At 42.3% G+C, this 20875-nt stretch overlaps 2 protein-coding genes across 7 annotated transcripts in view; both read right to left on the reverse strand.

Annotated features, from left to right (window-relative positions):
* FBXO10 (F-box protein 10) overlaps positions 1 to 9384 on the reverse strand; it is a 43156-nt gene extending 33772 nt beyond the window's left edge. For 2 of the 6 annotated variants that reach the window (XM_081067405.1, XM_081067406.1), the window contains exon 1: positions 6270 to 6334. In XM_081067405.1, the coding sequence (XP_080923531.1) occupies positions 6270 to 6323 (54 nt within the window). In that variant the 5' untranslated portion in view covers positions 6324 to 6334. Of the gene's footprint in view, positions 1 to 6269; positions 6335 to 9169 lie in introns of those variants that run through there. The other 4 variants (XM_081067404.1, XM_081067403.1, XM_081067407.1 and 1 more) reach the window with 4 other exon arrangements.
* A 7569-nt stretch (positions 9385 to 16953) lies between these two features.
* On the reverse strand, positions 16954 to 20601 carry TOMM5 (translocase of outer mitochondrial membrane 5). The gene is made up of 2 exons (XM_081067410.1): positions 20394 to 20601; positions 16954 to 17321 (listed from the first exon to the last, which is right to left on the reverse strand). Exons 1-2 carry the CDS (start codon positions 20512 to 20514, stop codon positions 17287 to 17289), a joined length of 156 nt encoding a protein of 51 aa, XP_080923536.1. The 5' UTR covers positions 20515 to 20601; the 3' UTR covers positions 16954 to 17286.
* Positions 20602 to 20875: the final 274 nt, after the last annotated feature.

Genomic DNA, 20875 nt, shown 5'->3' on the forward strand with positions numbered 1-20875 from the left:
AGCTGGGTCAGTTCACACAGAGTTTTCATTAATTTGGGGGCAGCAGGGATCTGCCTTGAGTCCCAGCACAGAGGGCCCTACCCCGTGCAGAAATGACTCAGACAATAGGGGCTCAACAGGCTTTTAGTAGGGGCTCTGCCTCTCCCTCACTGGGCAATCTTGTGGGCCGGGACTTAACAATTCTGCTTCCATGTCCCAGTGTTTGTAAAATGAAGAAAATGCACCTACTTCCTATCTAGGGGAGGCGAGGCCGTATCAGTATCAAAGTGGTGGGAATTTTGCTTTTAATACAAAAGTAAGGGGTGGCGGGGGCGGGGAACTATCGAGGACAGCTCAGAACTCTAGTACCAACAAAGGAGAAAAAGATCCTTTCTCCCCACATTATAAGGCATACAAAGGTCCAGTGTAAATAACTGTATTAAGCTCCAGTGTAAAAAAACTGTGTTAAGCAACCGTAATGGGTTAATGATTTTAGACCTTTCTTCAAATCAAAGTAAATCTCCCTAAAGTTTTGTGGATTTTTGTTTGAAAAATACACAGAAGAGTAAAATATTGGGAACCACGAAAGAGCCCCGTACACATATTAATACCTACCTACATCTACACTCATACACACATTATTGGAAATGATACAAAATGTAAAACTTTGAAGATGACAAAAAATCTCAGCTGGGCTTTTCATCATTTCTTTAAACCTTAGCTCTCTTCAGCCTGAGAAATCACCAGCTGTTTCTTATTTCAGCTTTGAAATTCGATGACATAGAGCAGAACGCTGTGTTCTGTAGCACACGTGGTGCTTTCTGAGCATGGTTGGGAGCCAGGGGGCCCTCCCCTCCTTCAGGGCATTGTTCGCTCACTGTGGTTCACCTACGGAGGGCACTGGGTCGGGATCCGGGGTCTGAGTTTTAGAGCTGATTTAACATTAACAAGCTGGGTGACCTGGGGGCGGGGAAAGGTGTGATGGGGCTTACTAAACACCAGGTACCTTTTATATGTCATCTCAAATGAGCACTTATAACAGCTACCCAAAAGGTAGTCTTATCCCTCATTCCAGGAACAAACTATCACTCCCTTTTTTATTTAGTTACTAGGCATCACAGTTGAGGTGCCTCCACGAGACTGAGCCCAAGGCCTCTGCACAGGTCCCTGGTGAGTCAGGAATTGGCTGTTCCTGGGTCTGATGTCCATCTCTGGTCCAGTAAGTTTTGACTACTAGGAGTTAGGGATAGAGCAAGATTTCATACTAGAAAATATCACTGTCTGGGGCTGCCCCTACATGAACAGGAGCTGTGGATGTACAAGTTTCTCTTAGAAAGGGCTGTGTGATGTCCTCTTCTTTTTTTCTTGTACATGTTAACTGAGTTAATTCCAACTGCAACCTCTCTAACCCTCTTCATTTTTTGCATCACTCTTCCAGTCATTACTCAGTATAGTGGATTGTGGGAGCCATAACTTTCGTCTGCCCAGCACACCTTCCCTCTTCTGGTTCCTTAGAGGAATTCCACTCCCCCTCCATTTAGTCCTAGTGGGGCTGTCATTCATAGTGCCTCAGTCCTCCAGCAGATAGGATGGACACTTGATCCAAAGTAGACAATCAGAACATCCCACCTCCCTTGCCAGGGATGGGGCAACTCAGAATAGTTCATCTGAGGAATGAAGCCAAATTAAGACAAGCAAGGTTGAGCAACTGGGAGAGATGGACGGGGGAGGGAGGGAGAGACAGAAAGAGGAAGAGAGGGAGGAAGTAAGGGTGGGGAAAGAGAGAAAGACATACGAGTACGTACACACACACAATTTTTGAGCCCCTAGATCCAGCTATGCAATTTTATAAGCCAACAGATTTTTTTTCTAAAGTTGAGAGTCAAAGCTGATCACTTGCAATGAAAAGAGTCCTGACAGATATACAGAGTTTTCTCAAGTAAATTCTTTGCTCTCTCACTTTTTTCTTCCCGCATCACATTTGTTCCATCTGTGGGTCCTTAAAAGACTCTAATCAAAACTGACACAGTGTATCACAAATAGTCTACCACCAAGCAGAAAGGGGATAAATGGAGTTTAAGCAATTTAATGTTCCTATACTGTCCAAAAGAAGAGTAGGGATAGTAATCACCTCTAATTTATTTATCAACTTTGGTTAAATTAAAATTTCAAGGGTAACCATTAAAGAAGAGCAATTACTTAACATCCAAACTAGTCAAAGGAAAAAAAGTGAATGATTAAAAATAACCCAAAAGAAGGGAAGAAAGATCTAATGTGAAGTGGAGAACTGTCAGTACAAATACATTGAAAGCATAAAATATGAAGACATACTTAAACCTACATACATTAGTGGTTACATTAAATGAATATGACTTAAATGTTCCAGTTAAGAGACAAAGACAGGCTATAAAAAAAGCAAAATCTAATTATATGCTGTTTATAAGAGACATATCTAAAACAGATACAGGATGAAATAAAAGTATGGAAAAAGATATACCTTGCATAGGTTCACCGAAAAAAAAAAAAAAAGATGGTGTAGCTATACCGCTACCAGATAAAATAGTTTTTCTCTCTATAATAGCTAGAATAGGCAAAAACATTAGTGAGGATAAAAAATATTTAATATAATTAACAAACTTGAATTAATGGCATTACATAGTCCACTGAATCCAATAACTGTAGAATACGAGATGTGATAAAAAAATACGGTGAATGCTGCTGCCCCATGCCATCCAACAGAAAGGCAGGGATCTTCAACATGGGAAGGGCACATCGAACCTTAGGAACCGTGTGCGACAAGTTTCAACTTGTTCGGTGCAGTCAGTCGGTGTGAGCTACGGTTGAGAGAAGGTATGTTTTTAAAGTGTGTCATAAATCATGGATCACGAACAATGCATGAAATTTTGTTTCAAACTGCAAAAAAGTGCTAAAGAAACACAGGAAATGTTAAAATTAGTTTATGGTGATGCTGTAGTGACCATGATCTGGCACCTTGTGACTTCTGGCTCTTCCCCAAGGTCACAATGACCTCGAAAGGTAAATATTTTGAATTGATTCAGGACATCGAGGCAGCCACGACAGCGTAACTAAAACACTCACGAAACAGGACTTCCTGAACCGCTTCAGAAAGTGGCAAGAATAATGGGATAAGTGTGTTTGAAGCGAGGGGGAGTCTTTTGAAGGGGATTAATGCAATGTGTCTTTTACTGTAATAAATTTTTGTATTTAAACATTCACCACGTTTTTGTTTTAATCACACATAGTACATATCACTTTCGAGCACGCATGTAACGTTTCATAAAAACTGACATTAAATGGAGCCTTAACAGAAATTTAAAAGGATTAAAATTATACAAAACAAGCTCACTGACCACAATCAATTATTAAAAGATAACTAAAAAATACTCATATATTTGGGAATTAAGAAAACACATTTCTAAGATACCTATGAGTCAAAGGGGAAATCGCAATGAAAATTAGAAAATATTTTAAGATAAATGACTAAAATAAAAAACTTATGAGTTCCCACTAAAGAGTATTTGGAGAAAAAATGTGCAAGCTTAAATGGAAGAAATAAAAATAAAAGGATAAAAATTAATGAACTAAGCATCGATTTCAAGAATTTAGGAAAAAAGCAAAATATACCCAAGGAAAGTAGAATGAAAAAAAATAAAGAAAAGAGCAGAACTAAATGAAATAGAAAACTTTACTATGGAGAATATCAATGAAGACAAAAGTTCGTTCTACTGAGGAAGAAGAAAAGGAACAAGCATAAAAACGAAATCAGAATCTTTACAGATTCTGATCTTTACAGATGTTGGAGATCTTTACAGATATTGCAGCCATTAAAAGAATATTAAGGAAATATTATAAACAACTTTTATATATAAATTTCAAACTTTAGAAGGGACAGATACCTGGAAAAATATTACTTACTGAAACTAACTTAAGAAGAAAAATTTTAAATTGTCCTAGATCCACTAAGAACATTGAATCTGTGGTCAAAAATAATATAAAAGATTGTAAAATCTCTGTCAAAGAAGAGCATGAGTGTTTACCCAACTCAAAAAAGAAAGGTATCATTATTTTGACATGTCAAGTGATTTAATGCATAAATATAAAATTAATGTCCTAAGTATTTTATGCACAGAAACAATAAAGTATATGGTCAAGGCAAAAAAAACATTTTTAATAAAAAATAACATAAAAGAAAACAAACTCCAGACCCAAGTGGCTTCATCACTGAATTCTCTGAAACATTCAGGGGACAAAGGAGGGGAACTAAAATGGTGGTGGAGGAGGAAGTGAATGGGTATTAGATCTGTGGATTAAAGGCAGCAGCAGGGATTGTAGTTTGTCTCACTAAAATTCCTCTTGTAAGATATCCCAGAAATTGAGACCAACCAGAATCCTGGAGAAGTTGGATCCGGATGGAGAAAATTTAAGATTAAAAAGGAACGGATCAAAATAGACTGTAGAGAATATCATCGGTGCGTCACCCAGGTCCCCTTTACTGGCTAGCACACACAACTCCCGGATAAAAGTTTCGGCTGATAACAACTCACACATGTCTGTTCTCCAGAAAACTGCCACCTCACCTGGTATATCTCTCTTTCTCTTGTCCCCCCATCCTGCTTCCCTCATTCTCCTTTTCCCGAGTACTTCTCCTAATCTATCACTTGAACAAGAATCCCCATTATAGGTCCTGCTTCTACAGAATAGGATCTAAGAGATCACCATTTAAGAGGGTGAAAAGAGAGTCACAGAATAGGAGATACTTTTGAGACACACAACTGACAAGGGACAACTAATCAAAATATATCAAGAGCGCTGACAAATCACAAAGAAAAACTGAAAAACAGGCAAAAGATTTGAATAGGCAGTTCACAAAAGAGGTCATCCAATTAGCCAGTGAAAAAGTGCTCAACATCAGTGGTAACCAAGGAAAGAAAATTAAAGCCACAAGAGATATCATTATACACCAAGAATAGTTTAAAAAAAGTTTTAAGCTGACAATACCAAGTACTTTCAAGGATGTGAAGCAACTGGAACTCGCATATACTGCTGGATGGGAGTAAACTGGTACAATCACGTAGAAACTGTTAGGCATTATCTGGCAAAGCAATTCCACTTTGACATACAGAACCCAAAGAAACTTGTTCACGTACACAAGAGAAAATGTTTAAGGATGTCCTTGGCTACACCGTTTTTGGTAGTCAGAAACTACAGCAACACAAGCACCTATCAACTACAGGATGAGTAAATAAATATATTGTGACATATTCATATCACGAAATACTGTTGGCAATGAAAAGAAGTGCAGTCACCGCAGGGATGCAGCTCACATACAACTTGAGCAAAAGAAGCAAACACGAAATACACACAGTGTGATTCTAGATGTATGAAGTTGAAAACAAGTAAAAGTAAACTATATGGTTTAGGGATACAAATATAAGTGACGAAAGTACAAAGAAAAGCACAGAAATGATTATCACAAAAGTCAAGGCAGGGTTTCTTCCGGGGAGGAGGTTACGATTTGGAAGGGGGTGTTACTGCTGAGTATTGGCAATGTTCCATTTCTTGACATAGGTGGTGGTTACATGTATATTTCCCTTAGAATTGTTACACTATACATTTGTGGTTTTTCCCTGCAGGCATTCTTGTTATAGCTCATATTTTTAAAAGTTTAAAACAGAGACAATGAAATAAATGTACTGATTATTGTTTGATTCTTAGAAAATCTGAGGGAATTGAAAATCCTTCATCTTTAAATTAAAACTTTGTCCCCCAAATCCCTAACAGGTTACATGCCAAGTAAATTTTCAATAATGCCTACTTCTCTTAGGACTATAGATGGAGACAATCTCCTGGGGACAGATCTATGCTTTGCTAAGAGTCATCAGAGGAGCCCCCCCCCCACCTTACATATGAAAAGTAAGGTGAGTAGGCACTAACGGGAGTTATCTTGTTGAAAGCTGCCATTCCCAAGAAGCCTTGGTCGGCAGATTGCTGGAGAGGAGGTAGAACGAACTTGCCAAAAGCCTTGGATTATGGGTTAGGAAGAGAAGAAGGGATTGAGTCTCCAAACCCTGACAGAAGGTTTGAAAACAGGAAAATCTCTTGCATGGTCTGGGGTGACCCTGACCAAAGCTGCTAGGAGGAAAAGGGCCCCATATGTCCCCAAAGAGATCTTACCAGGAAGCTGGAGGGACCCAGCCTGGTGACAGGCTAGAATGCAGTGCTTTGGGGAGAATGGCTAAGCGTGTAGGCATAAATTAAAAAGGTCTAACCTTGGAATCCAAGCATGGGATCAAGCTGGCAGGAACCTGGTCCAACAAGGGCATTGGGCAGCAGTGACCACACATCCTTGGACCGTGCAGGACAGCTCTTCAATAGTGATACCATATAGCTGTGTCAGAAATAACAACGTGGGTGGACTGCGCAGTCTCTGCAGTTCTTGCTCCTCTGGAAAGTGGAAGTAAGGCTGACAGTTTTGGATTGTTTAAGCCTCCAGGGGGCTTGGAAGTGGGCGACATCGGAATTCTCACTAATAAGGGCATTAAAGGACTTGGGGGATTACTTGGAAAAATAAATAAATATGTGACTGCATTAGAACCCAATTGGTGAAATGAGACCCATAGGTTAAACACGTAAAATGAAATAGAAGAAATCTTAATCAAATGTCTCTGCTTATCTACTTTTATGTGCAAAATATCATGTATGAGTAGGAAACTAATACTGTCACTAAGATAACAGAAACAGGGTAATGAGAGAAATTAGCAGGCATTTCAAACAAAGCCGGTGATGGGTGACTTAAGAGAAGGTTCATTCATCAAGGTAAAGTGAAAGAACAAAATGCTTCCTGTACCATCTATTATTACTATGTGACTAAGACAAGTAAAAGGAACTTGTTTCTTTTACATTTTCCTTGAAAAGCATCTTGTACGTGACATCTTCTTCATTGCCCAGAATACTAGCCCTCCCAGCTGAGAGCGCTGGCTGGCTCCCAATCTACGCCTATTGGAGGGCCACTGGTTTGCCCCTTGGCTACAGTCGTACACAAGGATTATCCCCCAAAGATTCTGAGGTCTCTAAGCCAGGGTCTGTATATGTTTTTATCTATTTCTACTTATTCACACTCTTCTTGGCCCTGCCACCCAATGCATGTTTGTTAAAAGAAAGAAAGAATGAGGGAGGGAAAAAGGGGTGGATAGTTTGTACTGCAACTAAAAAAAAACACCAGAAGACCATCACCAGAGACCAGAAACCCATAGTGAACTGGGGACTGCTTGACCACGTATTACTTGTGCTATCATAAAAATACAATTCATCTGATAACCATGGAAACCAAAAGAAGGTACTATGATGAGGGTGGCTTTTTCCAGAAATCTAAAAACAATAAGAGGCCTGAAACCAGAAAGACAAAGAAATCTAAGTGCTCCAGGCCAGAAGGAAATCCTTTCCTAACAGCCTTGTCAAAGCAGCATTTTCTCCAGTGTCTAAAACCTCATCAGTCTTCAACAAAGCCTCTGGGACTGCTGTGACTGATCATGAAACAATTCAGACCTCTCTGTGTGCTTCTGTCCTTTGGGGCCAGCTGCTATGAGGCGCAGTCACTGGGGGCTGAAACTTATTGTTATTATAAAATGTACTGAGAAGAGCATCTGAGAGCTTGTTCCTTGGCGTCATTTTTGCCCAAACACACTCGTATAAAAATTCTCAAACAATGTACTGAGAACCAGCAGAGGGGTGTGTGTGTGCGTGTGTGTGCACTTGTGTGACATGTATATGTATGATACATGTATATACACATATATATTTCTTCTCCAGCTCTTGGTAGGTGTACAAGCACACAACAGGTGCTCCATAAATACTCGTTGAGTAAATGAAGAATTAGGTTAGAACCCAGGGAAAGCAGTGTCTAGTAAACAGTGTGCATTCTTTCCACCACTTAGTGCCAACATTCGTTGGGTCCTGAGAAAATCAAAGTCATTCTGGACCTCATTCTGGGTCCAGCTTCTCCATTTGCAAAAGGAGCCAGTTGGATTAGATGGTTTCCCAGGCATTTTCCAGCTCTGACAGTCAATCACTGTAGTGTGCTTTTTTTGGTGGTAGCACACGCCTGGCACTTTTCTTTCCCCTCAGAGGGAACGTGATATCCATCTGCTCGAGTACATTAATGTTCCCATCCTGCCTAACTCATCTGATAGGAACAACAGGTTCACATGCCAGTTGTAAATAAGGCAAAGGGGGCCCAGAAAGAGAAAAGGGGGAGAATAGTTCCACTTGGCCCTTTTCTTAGGAAGCCAAGACAGCACTCTTTTCGGGACTAAATGTATAGAAACTGAAGCGTGATTATTCCAAACATGCCTCATGTGAAGCTCACTAATGGAATAATACGTATTTTAATAGCACTATCTATTGAGCACTTCTGTGCGGGACACTATGCTGAGCCCTATAAACTTAACCCTCACAGCAGCTTCACGAGCTGAGTACTATTACCTCCTTCTAACAAATGAGGGTTCTCTAAGGCTCAAGGTCACACAGCTAGTTAGAGGCAGAACTAGGACGCGAACCCAAGTCTCACCGCCTCCAGAGTTCTGGCTCTTCAAATGGCTTTCCATTCTTCACTGTCGCCCCACGAGGGAGGCAGGGCACGAGTCATCACCTTTACTTGAAAGGTGGAGAAACCGAGTATCCTAGAGGCTTGCAATGTGCACAAAATACAGAAGACACTTCACAGATGCCCGGCCCCGACATTCGCTCCTGCATTCCTAGGTGAGGGCTCTTCCCATCCCAAGAGTCTGCTGCTCCCTCTTGGACTTCACTTACACAATCGCAAAACCTCAGGGCTGAAGGCAACCGCGGAGATCCACCTTCCCGACCCGGTCGTTTTCCAGGAGGGGAACCCAAGGCACAGCTCGTCCTCCGCGCGGCTGAGCGTCCAGGCGCCGGCGGAGCGCGGGGCGGCCTGAGCACCCCCGCCGGGTCCCGCCGCGGCCAGACGCTCAGCCTGTGCCGGGACCGAGCGGCGCCTGCAGGGCCGGTCGCCTCGCGAAGCGCCCCAGGTCCCCAGGAGCGGGCGCCCGAGCCCCTCCCCCGGGCCGCCCCCTGCTCCGGGCCGGGGCCCTCGCGGGGATGCGGGTGGAACAAGTTCGCCCGCAGCCCCCGCGGCCCGGCCGCCTCTTACCTCGCCGGAGCTCCCGGGGGCGCTCGCCCACGCAGGCCGGATCTCGCCCACGCGAGGACGGCGGCGCGCTGCCAGAGGCCGGAGGGCGGACGCGCCGCGAGCCCCGCCCGGACGGTGACAGTTGCCGGGCTCGTGCGGGGCGGGCACCGTCACGTGACGCGCGAGGCGGGGGATGCCGGGAGGCGGGGGGGCGGCCGGGGCGGCCCCGAGACCCCCGCCGCGCAGCGGGGCCCCCGGGGGGGGGGTCGGTGCAGGGCAGGCCCGAGAGGGGACAGGAAGCGCGACGCGAGGGGCACGGGCGGGGCTTCAGATGCTGCGAAGTCGAGCGTGTGGGAGGACGGCCGAGGCTCGTAGTGCGTGGCCCCGGATCGGCGGGTGGAATGGCCGAGAGGTTTGCTGGGGTCCGCATGAGGACGATTCTTCCAACCGCCAGACTTGTTGGGCTGTTTCAGGAGGTGGGAAGCGACTGGTAGGTGGCTTCCTAAGGGCTGAGTTGGTTCGTGTACAGACTGACCACTGGCTGTGGGCACACAACACACTGGGAGTGGGTGTCCAAGTGTGGCTCGAGGGCTCAGCACTTTGCCTGCCACGTAGTAGTAAACGATAGCTGCTGCTGTTAGTTATTATTATGGGCATAGAAATGAACAAAGCTAGTATGCTTCCTGTCCCTCTTGAATTCTCAAGTGGAGAAGGGAGTCACTAATCAGATACCATTTAAATAAATATATTTTAAATTAGGGTAAGTGCACCGAAGGAACCTTGATTTAAAATTAGAGGGCAAGGGAAAGTGGTCAGGGACCTGTCAGAAAGGTAAGGAGTTGGCCAGACGGAGGAGAGAGAAAGCCCCTTTGACAGCTCTTGGGTGGGGCGGGGCAGAGGAGAGAAGACTGCTCTTTGGGTAAATGGAAGACAGTTTGTCAGAAGCTTACTGGATTAAGGACCAAACAGTGTAAGTGAAGTTAGAAAGGTAGTTAGGGGCCAGATCACGGCAGCACTTAGTAGGCCATGATAACGATTTTGAAATTTTATGTAAAAGGAAGCCATTGAGTGGGTGGAGAACTTGGATGATTTGATACTTTTTCTTTTGTTTTTAAAGTTTGCTAGCTCCTACGTGGAGAATAGACAAAGGTAAGAGCGGAAGCAGGGAAACTGGTTAAGACGTGGCTGAAGTAATAGTAGCGAAGATGGAGAGAAATGGAATTGAGACACATTTTTGAGGTATAGTCAAAATTGGCTTGATAAGGGGGGGATTTCCAGTCTTCTAGCTTAACCTACTGACTGGGCCCAGGCAGGTGTTATTTACTGAAATGGTAACTGTTGTAAGGAGAACATATTTGGAGGTGAGGGGAGATCAGGAACTCAATTTTGCACTTGCTAAATTTAAGACGCCTGTGTCATCCAAATGAGGCAATCAAAAAGGCAGTTGGCTGTAGACTCTGGATTTTAGAAGAGACTGTCAGCTACCCAAATCTAACTTGAGAATGCTATGAAACAATATCACACCAGACTGAGGTTTGTTAACAGCTGACCCTCTGGTCCCATTGACCTGTCGGTCCCTGGTTCTATACTATGTATCCTATAAAAAATGTATTCCATCTATTATTACCATATGATGAATTTGGTATTATTGCAGATTCTGGGTGAGGCCCAAGTTACCATGCAGTTGCTCTTTTATAAATGGAAAAAAAAAAAAAACACCCTAAGCATAAAGCCAACAGTTTATTTTAAGCAGACACAAAGCTGTATACACAGTAGCCAGATAGAGAAAAGAGCACGCCTACTTAGGTCAGATCAGAACAGGGGTGGTTCACACTACAGTGAGTCTGATGATTGATGACTGGCAAAGATGTGATTTGTTTAATCCTTTGAAAAGTACCCCATTGTATGAAACTGGCAGTTCTAGATATGTCAGTCCATAATCAATCAAAAGCCTGAATTTCTTCCAGCCAACATTGTTTTGGCATTTTTATAAAACAGCTAAGCCTTTTAAAGGAGTACACCTGCAGCTTTCTAAAAGAACATGCTGTCTTTCCCATTAGAGGTACAAGCATCACTTGCCGAATGGAAATTTTGATTTCATATGTCCTTAAATAATATCATTTGCAAACTGCCATTGAGCCCTCTCTTCTGCCCTCATTTCTCCTGTCCATACCTCCATCCTACCATTTGCTATGGAATTTTCTCCTCCATTAAACAAGAGCCAATTTGCTCATCTTTGCATCCTTACACAGTTGGCATTTATTGTGAAATGAATGAGTAAACGTACACAATCTCCTCAGCCACACGAACGTTACTTACCTTTTTTGATAGAAAAGTGAAGCTCAGAGTGCTTTGTCCAGGGTCAACGTGATAGACTTGTCATCCTTTTAGGCGGCCCAGGATCTTCATTCCCTTCCTACATTTGGGAGTTCCCCATCTTATGAGTTTGGAATCAAGAGCATACCTTTCACTATAGAAGCTGAAACTGGATATTTTCTTTGCTTCTCCATGTGACACTACAAATTAAATATTCCCTGGACTTTGTATTGGGAGCCAGACACAGTGCAGTCACAGAATAATTTTTTGATGACTTTGGTAAATGCAGCAAGATGAAGTTCGTAGAGCAACAGTGGCTGCCATGATAGTCCAGGGTTTTGTGCCTGGAGACTTGGTAATACATGGTGGCATCTAATCCTCAGCAGAGTTGGTGTCTTCACTGCACCAGGCTATGTGGAGTGACCAGATGACAAAGGGTGATGTTCTACCTGCTTAGTCTCCAAATCCAATTCTCTAGGCCTCCTGGTGACATTAAACTATCTATAGTTCTTTTCATTACTTTTCTTTACCCAAACCGGATTTTGATGTGTTTGCAAGTACAGATCTGACTCCCCTAGTCACATAATAGCAGAAGTGAAGCGGTAACCCAGGACTTGGAACTAATCCTGCTGCTCCTTCCTAATATAGAGATCTCTACTCTCCAGCAACCCACATTTTCACATGACATATTGATGTCTCTAAATCACCCTTTGTTCATCAAATTGATACTTTTAATGTCAGCTGATTAAATGAATACTTCAAGCAACTACATGGTGAGGCACCTGCCAGCGTAACATTAAGTTTCGAATGCAGCAATATCATTGTCTATAAAACTGTTTCTGTAATTTCTTTTTGCATTTTTGTCCTTTATAGATATAAGCAGAAAATGAAAATACTATTACTAATGTGACTGAGAAAGAGGCAAATTACCAGACATGCTTAAAGCAGATCTTTAGCCTTAGTAGAATGCTTATTGGATTAAAGCCAGCTGTTGTATTTATGAAGGAAACAATTTAAGAGCATTTTATAACTGAAAATGCTTCATCAGATACTATGTTTAAAAGACAGAGTGAATAAGTGATTTTGTAATGTTTTTACATCTCAGTAACAAGTCAGTTCAACTTTCATGTTTATGATTTCTATAAAAGCTTTTGTGAACTTGCACAAAAGTTGGCTAATGGCACCACAGATACACATATCTGTGATATTGAGTACATGCAAATAGCATGTAACAACTGTTCACGGTCTCCTGTGTGACGGCCCTAATACAAAGAAAAAGACCTGGTGCTCTATTTCCAAATTATTATTGTAGGCTTCAAAAAAAATAGGTTACCGAAGGTGGTTCTTCTGTAGCCAAATGTGGAATTACAGTATATAGACAATAGCCAGCAGATGTCAGAATGGGAGCTCTTTCTTAGGACTCAAGTTTGAAAATAAAGGAATAGTTTCTGAAAGGACTGAAGGTTTTCTTTCTCTTCTGTGCTCCACATACTTCAGTCACACTGGCCTCCTTTATTCCTTAAACATATCTGCATTAACTCTTTTTTCAAAGGCTCCTCACTCTTTTATCAGCCCAATTCCTAGTCCTCCAAACCTTACTCGATGTATTGTATTACTTCTTCAGGAGTCCCCCTCGCTTCCTCCCCAAGCCAGTAGATCAAAGTTCCCCTAAGCCAGTTACCTGTACTTCCCTCTCCTAGCAGTTTATATAATGGAGTAATCAGTGATGAAATTATGTAATGTCTGACTCCCCTGCTAGATTGTAAGCCTCTTAAAGATACGTACCATGACTGAATTCTCTGCTGTAACCCTTACCTACCACAGTGCTGGCCCTGTGTAGTCACTGAATAAATATCTGTGAATATAAACACCTACCAAATAGACCGGGAATATTTTTCTGAGGCCTGGACAACATGTAGTATGTGGAAAGTATTTTTTCACCTTCACCTTTTTTCACCTTTTTTCACCTTCAATTCAGTGGTCAATTTATTCAGATCCTTCTTTGTAGAGATTATATGGGATAGAAAAATGTGATAGTACCATGTTTCCCCGAAAATAAGACCTAGCTGGACAATCACCTCTAATGCGTCTTTTGGAGCAAGAATTAATTAAGACCTGGTCTTATATTACATTATATTATATAAGACCAGGTCTTATAATATTTACACTTAAAATTATATGTGAACAGAAAATCAGTTACCCATAAAGATGAAGACACATTTATCTTATAGTCCTTTTTCTACCAAGAAACAGGTATAGTCATGCACCACTTAATAATGGGGATACTTTCTAAGAAATGTGTCATTTGGCGATTGGTCCTTATGCGACATCAGAATGCACTCACAGACCAAGCTGGTGTAACTTACTGCACGCCTCCGTGATGGCATACCGCCGGTGCATATGCGGGCTGTCATTGACCAAAGCGTCATCGTGTGGCATGTGACTGCATTAAAAATATGTCATCTCATTTGCATGTGGAATTGGGAAGCAGGGAATAAGTGATACTGGGAGTCTACATTTAGTGCAAAGTTTCTAGGTTCCCTCCAGTTCTTCCTGTTAATCTCTGTAAACTAAGGAATGATGAAATAATTAACAGTGATCTAAGTTCAATATGTTTAAGAAAGAAAACAGGCTGAAAAGAAATTAAATGCTTTCCAGCAAATCAGGAATAAATAAGCACCTTTGAACTTATGGAACAATGAAGTAAAATACATGAGTTGCTGATTTATGGTGACGAACAGCTTCTAAACAAGAGAGGCTTGCTAACAACAGTGAGGGTTAGGTTATAGACGGAGAAGTAGCTGTTAAAGATAGGCTTGGCCTTCGATAGGAGCAGTCATTTCTAATGCGAGGGAGGATACAAATGCTGGTGTGTGCATAGGTATCATGGGGTAAATTTATGGATGCTTTCTTCTGGATGTCTCTATGTTCTCAGGGAAATGTGAAGCAACATCATCAGCTGAGCTTGAAGACGAGAGAAGGAGATATGGGAATATCGAGATAGGAACAGGTGTGAAATGTGTGCCCAGTAGAGAAAAATGACCTCTGGAAATACAGTGGTCCTGCACCTATCACGGTTAATAGTCATTGCTCTCCAGGTGGATCCTGTCAGCATGTTTGTTTTCTTTCCAGCCACACTCAACTGCACAGGGCAGGCCCAGAGCAGGCAGAGAGCTGGATTTAACCAGAGTCGGGTCTTGCCCGGGAAGTACAATGAAGCTAATGAGAGGGAGGAGAGTTGAAGGTGTATATACGAGAATGATTACAGTGAGGGCTAATGGAATCTAAGCTGAGATATGAGGAAAGTGAAGCACAGAAACTAAGTGGTACAATGAATAGACTATAAGGCCCGGGGGGCTAAATTATTAGTACTGGAGCAAAGCACTTAAGGATAGGGTACAACAAATGAACACTAAAAGTCCCCAAGCCTTGGCCAGCGACTATTTATTAGCTACTGAAACTTTCAGCTGAAACTCCCCATCTGTAAAATGGTATCATTATCAATTGGTTAAAGCTGTTTTCAGATAATGAATTTAAGTATTTGGTAATTTTGAAGTCTGTATATAATTAGAGGACAAGCATGCTATCTCATAGCATCTGGAAATATGAATGAAACCGAATAAGGCAGTGAACACCAGCACAAATCACTTCTAAACACCTTATACCGAAGACTAACCATGAATAACCAGCATTTACCAAATGCCAGGCACTGTGCTAAATGCTCTACTTGTGTTCTCTCACTTCACACTTACAACAATACTTTGAAGTAGATAGGTGTCTCTATTTTGCTATTTTTACAGGGGGAAAAATGAGATTTAGAGGTTCAGTTGCTAAAGGTCATCTATCTCACAAATGTTGGAGCCAGGACTCAAAATCAAGTCTGCCTGTCTTTAGAGCCAGTGTTTTTAACCATGGTACTATATACTGCACCGCCTTATGTCAGGAATGGGTATAAATTACCAACATGAAACAGCATCACAACGCTAAAACACATACTGCTTGGGTAAAGATGGTGGATGGAACAATGCATCTATTTCCACTCCTGAAACGCCATTAATGACAGCAAAGATTTTTGTTTGTTTTAAGGTATAAACCCAAAAGGACGGAAGAAGAGGAAACAACAGCAAGAAAGTTAGAAGTTGGAAAGCAGATGGACAAGTAGTAAATAACATGGTAGACCCAAGAAAACCGAATCCTGAGACAACAGTAGAAAAAGAGAAACAAACAACCCAATTTACATCACAGAATCCCTAAAAGGCCCAGCTTCACGTACCCGTACCCGTGGAAGTAGAAGATGAAGGGGTAGGCACTACAATAAGAATCGGTTGAGGTTTAAGCAGGCAGATGCTCTCTTCAACTCTCCATTGCTAAGCAGCCTCTTCTCCTCAAATGAGAAGTTTATTTTTCTGAAAAGGGTAAAATGGAGGATTCCTGGATGCCGAGCAGTTATGCACAGGGGTACGTACTCAATACAGAAAACAAGAGATCCAACAGGGGAGGAGAGGAAAACAAATTCCCAGGATGATGGTGGAGGGAGATCCCAGAATATGATCATATGTCAGGCAAAGAAGACTGTTTTCAGGCTGGGGCAGGTCAGAAAGGTCTAGGAAAGGCTCATTCCGCAAGATGAAACAGTGTATCTAATGAAACTGCACATTGTGAGCAATTTAGATAAATGGCAAAACTTGAGATGACTTAGTGGCAAATTCATAGAAAACTAAGCCTACGAAAAACAGAAAGATGTACAGGAAATGAAAACAAGGAACAATATCTGGAGTCCTAATGAAATCGATCTAATCAAAACCACACTAATACATAGATTGGAACAAGAACCGAGAAGAGATGAACGAATGATGGAGGTAAAGGGAGGAAAGAGACCTAAATCCTTACATGCGGAGAAGTCAGCAGGCAATGTCTGAAACAGGAAAATCATAAAGTAACAATGCAATCATGTCATTTATAGACCTGAGGTAAATACCCAAATAATTACCTAAAAAGAGGTGAATATAGTTGTGTTGTCTCCTGGAAGCAGGTTACGGACTGTCCCCTTCCCCAACAAACCTGGAGAACTATCTGATTTAACAGCATACCGTTTTTTCCTTTGGTGGTATTATATTCTTTCAGCATCAAGCAGGAACGTTGCTTTTCCCAAAGATTAACAATAAACAATGTCACTTCATCAGGAGTAGCAAATTCTCCAGTTCCAAACAAGAGGAACTCAATTTCACGCAGTTGTAATAATCACAATATTATAGTAGTCTCACCAGCAATTATTGGTTTGCAGCAAAAAGCAGGTTAAGGAGAAAAACAATTTTTTTAAATTGGTACATTTATTAAAAATATAAACGAATGGTCCTGTGCTTAAATGTTGTTGTGGTTGTTTGTGTGCTGGCTCCAAAAAGCATAAGTATCATAAGGAGCTCTTCACCAAATATACTCCAGACAGAAGTAAGAAGGTAAAACAGAAATGACTGACAAGACAGTGCCACTGCAGACATAATTCCCTTGTATAATTAATATTTGCTAGAAAATGGAGTTTGACATTATTTACAATTACACCAACATTCATGGAGGCTGACAATCACAGGTATCAAGGGCATACTATGGCCATAAAACATCTTTCATACTTCCCAAATAGTTTGTATTTTAGCTACGAAGGTCAGTTACCAGAACCAAACTTGTTCTTAACAAGTAGAAGTTTTATGTCCATTCAGTCAAAGAGTCTTACATCTTTCTGGGCCTATTCATTTGCAAATTCATTTGTAGAGTAGAAACTGGAACCAGGTTCTTCATATCACGCATTCACATGTGATGTTCAATCTTTATATGCTGTCCAATTTCTTTAAGATAAAAGGAGCTGAAAGAAAAATAAACCCAGAATTTTTCAGATCTATTAGCCCACAAGTGACATGGATTTTTAAGACTGGGGGATATACCTTACAGGTTCAGTTCAACGCATTTTTGAAAACAACTGCAAGTGATGGCCAAGATTCTTATGCACAACCTACAAAAGGGACTCACTGTCTTTCCAGGGGGCCCATTCGTGTCATGCAGCTATCACTATTATACAGTTCATTCATGCACGATATGAAATCTTCTCTCCAGGTAGTTCTACCTCGCAGGGCCATGAAGAGTAAATCCAAACCTCTTTCAAATGACAATCCTTTTACTCGGTGATTTAACTGTCAAAGGTGCAAAACTCTAGAATAAACGAATTGGTATTTTTTACCTTTAAAACTGCATTTGAAAGCAGGCAGAGGATAGGGGTTGGGAACACAACACTGAGCTAGGGAACCCGAAAAGCCAGACACACATTTTGATCCCCCTACTGTTTAGCTATATATCATGTGCTCCAGGTCACATAAGGTACAGTCCTACGTTAGTTATTGTCAGGGCCTGTTAGGATGGTGTAGATAGCAATGTCTAGACAACTAGAAGTGTTGTCCTGGGATCTAAAGTGGTGACATTAATGTCCTATGTAAAAGTGCAAGGGCCAAAATAAGCACTTCAAAAGATGCTCAGCGTGCAATACAAAGTCAAATGACAACGAGGTACCATCTCACAGCTACTAGGATGGCTACTATCAGAACAAAAATGTGGGCAAGGATGTGGAGAAATTGGAACCTTTGTGCACACTGTTGGTGGGAATATAAAATGGTACAGTAGCTTCTATGGAATACAGAAGGGTGGTTCCTCAAAAAATTAAAAAGAGATACTTGTACATCGATGTTCATAGCAGCCTTAATTCACAGTAGCTAAAATGCAGAAGCAACCCAAGTGTCCAAAGATGGATGAATGGATAAGCAAAATATGGTATATAATGAAATATCATTCAGCCTTAAAAGGGAAATTCTGACACATACTACAATATGGATGAAAACGTCAATGAAATAAGCCAGTTTATTATATGGGGTACTTAAAAGCAGTCAAAATCATAGAGACAGAAAGTAGAATGGTGGTTGCCAGGGGCTGGGAGAAGGGAATGGGGAGTTATTGTTTAATGAGTCGAGTTTCATTCTTAGGGATGAAAAAAGTTCTGGAGATGAATGGTGATGATGGTTGCACAACATTAGGAATGTATTTAATGTCACAACCCTGTACACTCAAAAATAGTTAAGATGGTAAATTTATGTGTAATTTACCACAATTTTAAAAATTGAGGGAAAAAGAGCTGTGACCAAAAAAGCTGCCAGAAAGATCTTTTCTCAATACCCATACTAATAAAACATTTTGATAATATTAAACTGAAGATACTGATATCAGAAGCTGACAAAGTCAGCAGTATTTCCAGTCTTTTCTACTAATTACCAGAAAAAAGAAATCCATCAAATGAATGGAAAAACAAAATGTGGTCTATCCAAACAATGGAATATTATTCAGCAATGAAATGGAAATAACAATACATGCTACGATATGGATGAACCTTGAAAACATTCTATGAAGTGAAATAAGCCAGACACAAAGGTCACAAATTATACAATTCCATTTATATGAAATGTCCAGAATAGGCAAATCCATCAAGACAAAAAGTTGATTACCAATGTCTGGGGAAGGGGGTGAAACAGGGAATGACAGCTAATGACAACTAATGGGTGTTTCTTTTAAAGGGGAGGAAAATGTTCTAAAATAGATTGTGATGATGGTTGCACAACTTTGACTATACTAAGAACGACTGAACTGTACACTTTAAATGGGTGAATTGTAAAATAGGCAAATTATAGCTCAATTTAAAAAGTGATAATACTGAACAGTATTCTGTTTTTTAAAAAAAACAATTCATGTCAAATACAAAGGTCATTGAGAAGAAGCAAATATTTATCGGCAGCAAAGTCAACAAAAAGTGGTTAAGAGGAGGAAATAAATTGGGAGTTGCAAAAAGCTGTTGAAGGAGAGGGATGATTTCGGAATTTTGTTTACCAGGGCTCCCTCTCCTGGGTAAGCGGAGTAATACCATAGACAGCGAAAGGGGCACGGAATAAGGAAGACCGGGCCTCACTGAGCTCTGCCCTAGGCCCAACTTGAGCCTTCTACAGATGACCTTGATATGGACTTCATTTGAATGGTCCCTGGCTCTCCGTCCAGACATGTCAACTATACACAGCAAAGAGCAATGGAGAGTACTGAACTGAGAATGAGACGGGAGTGGGGGTGGGGGCAAATCACTGCTGAGGTTCACATCTAAAACTAGAGATGGCATCTACAGAGTTGCTTCCAGCTCTCACATTCAGTGTGCCTGCAACTCTCATATCTTGCATAAGTTCCCTCTGAAATTCGAGTTTTCATCAACAAAAGGGATTTACACAACGTTAGGCCCTGCCTCCCTCAACCGGCTACTGTCAAGACCAAATAAAGTTTCAGCCAAATGCAAAATTAAATAAACAGTTATTATCATTAAATCCTGTCAACTCATATTCTTTTATTCTCACTTTCCCCCAAAACGCAATTATTTACTTTATGCACCGTACCAATAAACAAAGGAAGCACAACTTTCTAGATGTCAAAGGTCCGCATCGAAGTAAGGAAAACCTGGTAAGAAGAGGTCTGGATTCCAGGCCAAGATCCCTCACTGAATTGCTAAATGACCTTGAGCCAGCCATTTCCCTACCTAGATCTGTTTCTCCCTGCAAAACGAGGGAGCTGCTGAGTTATCACCCTTGAAGCTCTTTCCAGGCAAACGCTCGTAAGGCAGGACAAGGCGGGACCACTATCCACGCAATGCGAGCCCCCCCGTTGCACTTCAGCACCCCAAGCCTGACCCGCAGACCCTAGCCGCGCATGCGCCTGCTTCCCCCCACGCGCCAGTCCCTCGCTCCCTGGGGACCGGTCAGCTCAGCTCAAGGGCCCCCAAAGGCCTGCGGGACCAGAGTTGCGCGGGGGTGTCAGCGAGCTGCGCGCCGTTCTTACGGCCACAGCCTGGAAGGACACTCACTGACTCGCAGCAGGGCCACGTAGATCAGGAAGTTCCGTATGGAGGAGATCACATCTTCGCGCATCTTCCGTTTCATCTCCTCCGGGTCCAGCTTGGGCGCAAGGCCCTCGATACGGAACATCGCGGCGCCGCCCCGCGACCAGCTCCCAGCCGCCGCGCTCGGCTCTCCCCCGCGGCCGCCTCGCGCACGGAACTAGGCGCAGTCCCGTTTCCTGTTCCCGCCCCTCACTTTCGCGCGCGTGACAGGAGCCTGCGAGGGACAATCCTCGTCCTGCCCCAGCGGCTCTGCAGGGGGCGGCCTGCAGGGGGCGGCCGCAATCCTAGCCACGCAGGGCTGGGGCTCCCCCAAGCTGCTGAACAGCCCCTTGGCGGGAGCCGGGAGCGCTGGGCTGCCAAGTGCTTCTACGCCCCGGAGAGGGCGTGCGTGGTACCACGATAAACAGGGATCATTGCTAACATTTATTGATCAAGTACTCAGGACA

Source organism: Rhinolophus hipposideros, assembly GCF_964194185.1.
Source record: "Rhinolophus hipposideros genome assembly, chromosome: 11".
NCBI lineage: Eukaryota > Metazoa > Chordata > Mammalia > Chiroptera > Rhinolophidae > Rhinolophus > Rhinolophus hipposideros.

Excerpts from the sequence above, each read along its gene's own strand:
- TOMM5 (XM_081067410.1), bottom strand. The coding sequence starts at position 20,514 with ATGTTCCGTATCGAGGGCCTTGCGCCCAAGCTGGACCCGGAGGAGATG. Across the intron at positions 17,322-20,393 it reads CGTGGCCCTGCTGCGAGTCA|CTCCTTTTATCTTAAAGAAA; the intron begins GTGAGTGTCCTT and ends TTTTTCTTTCAG.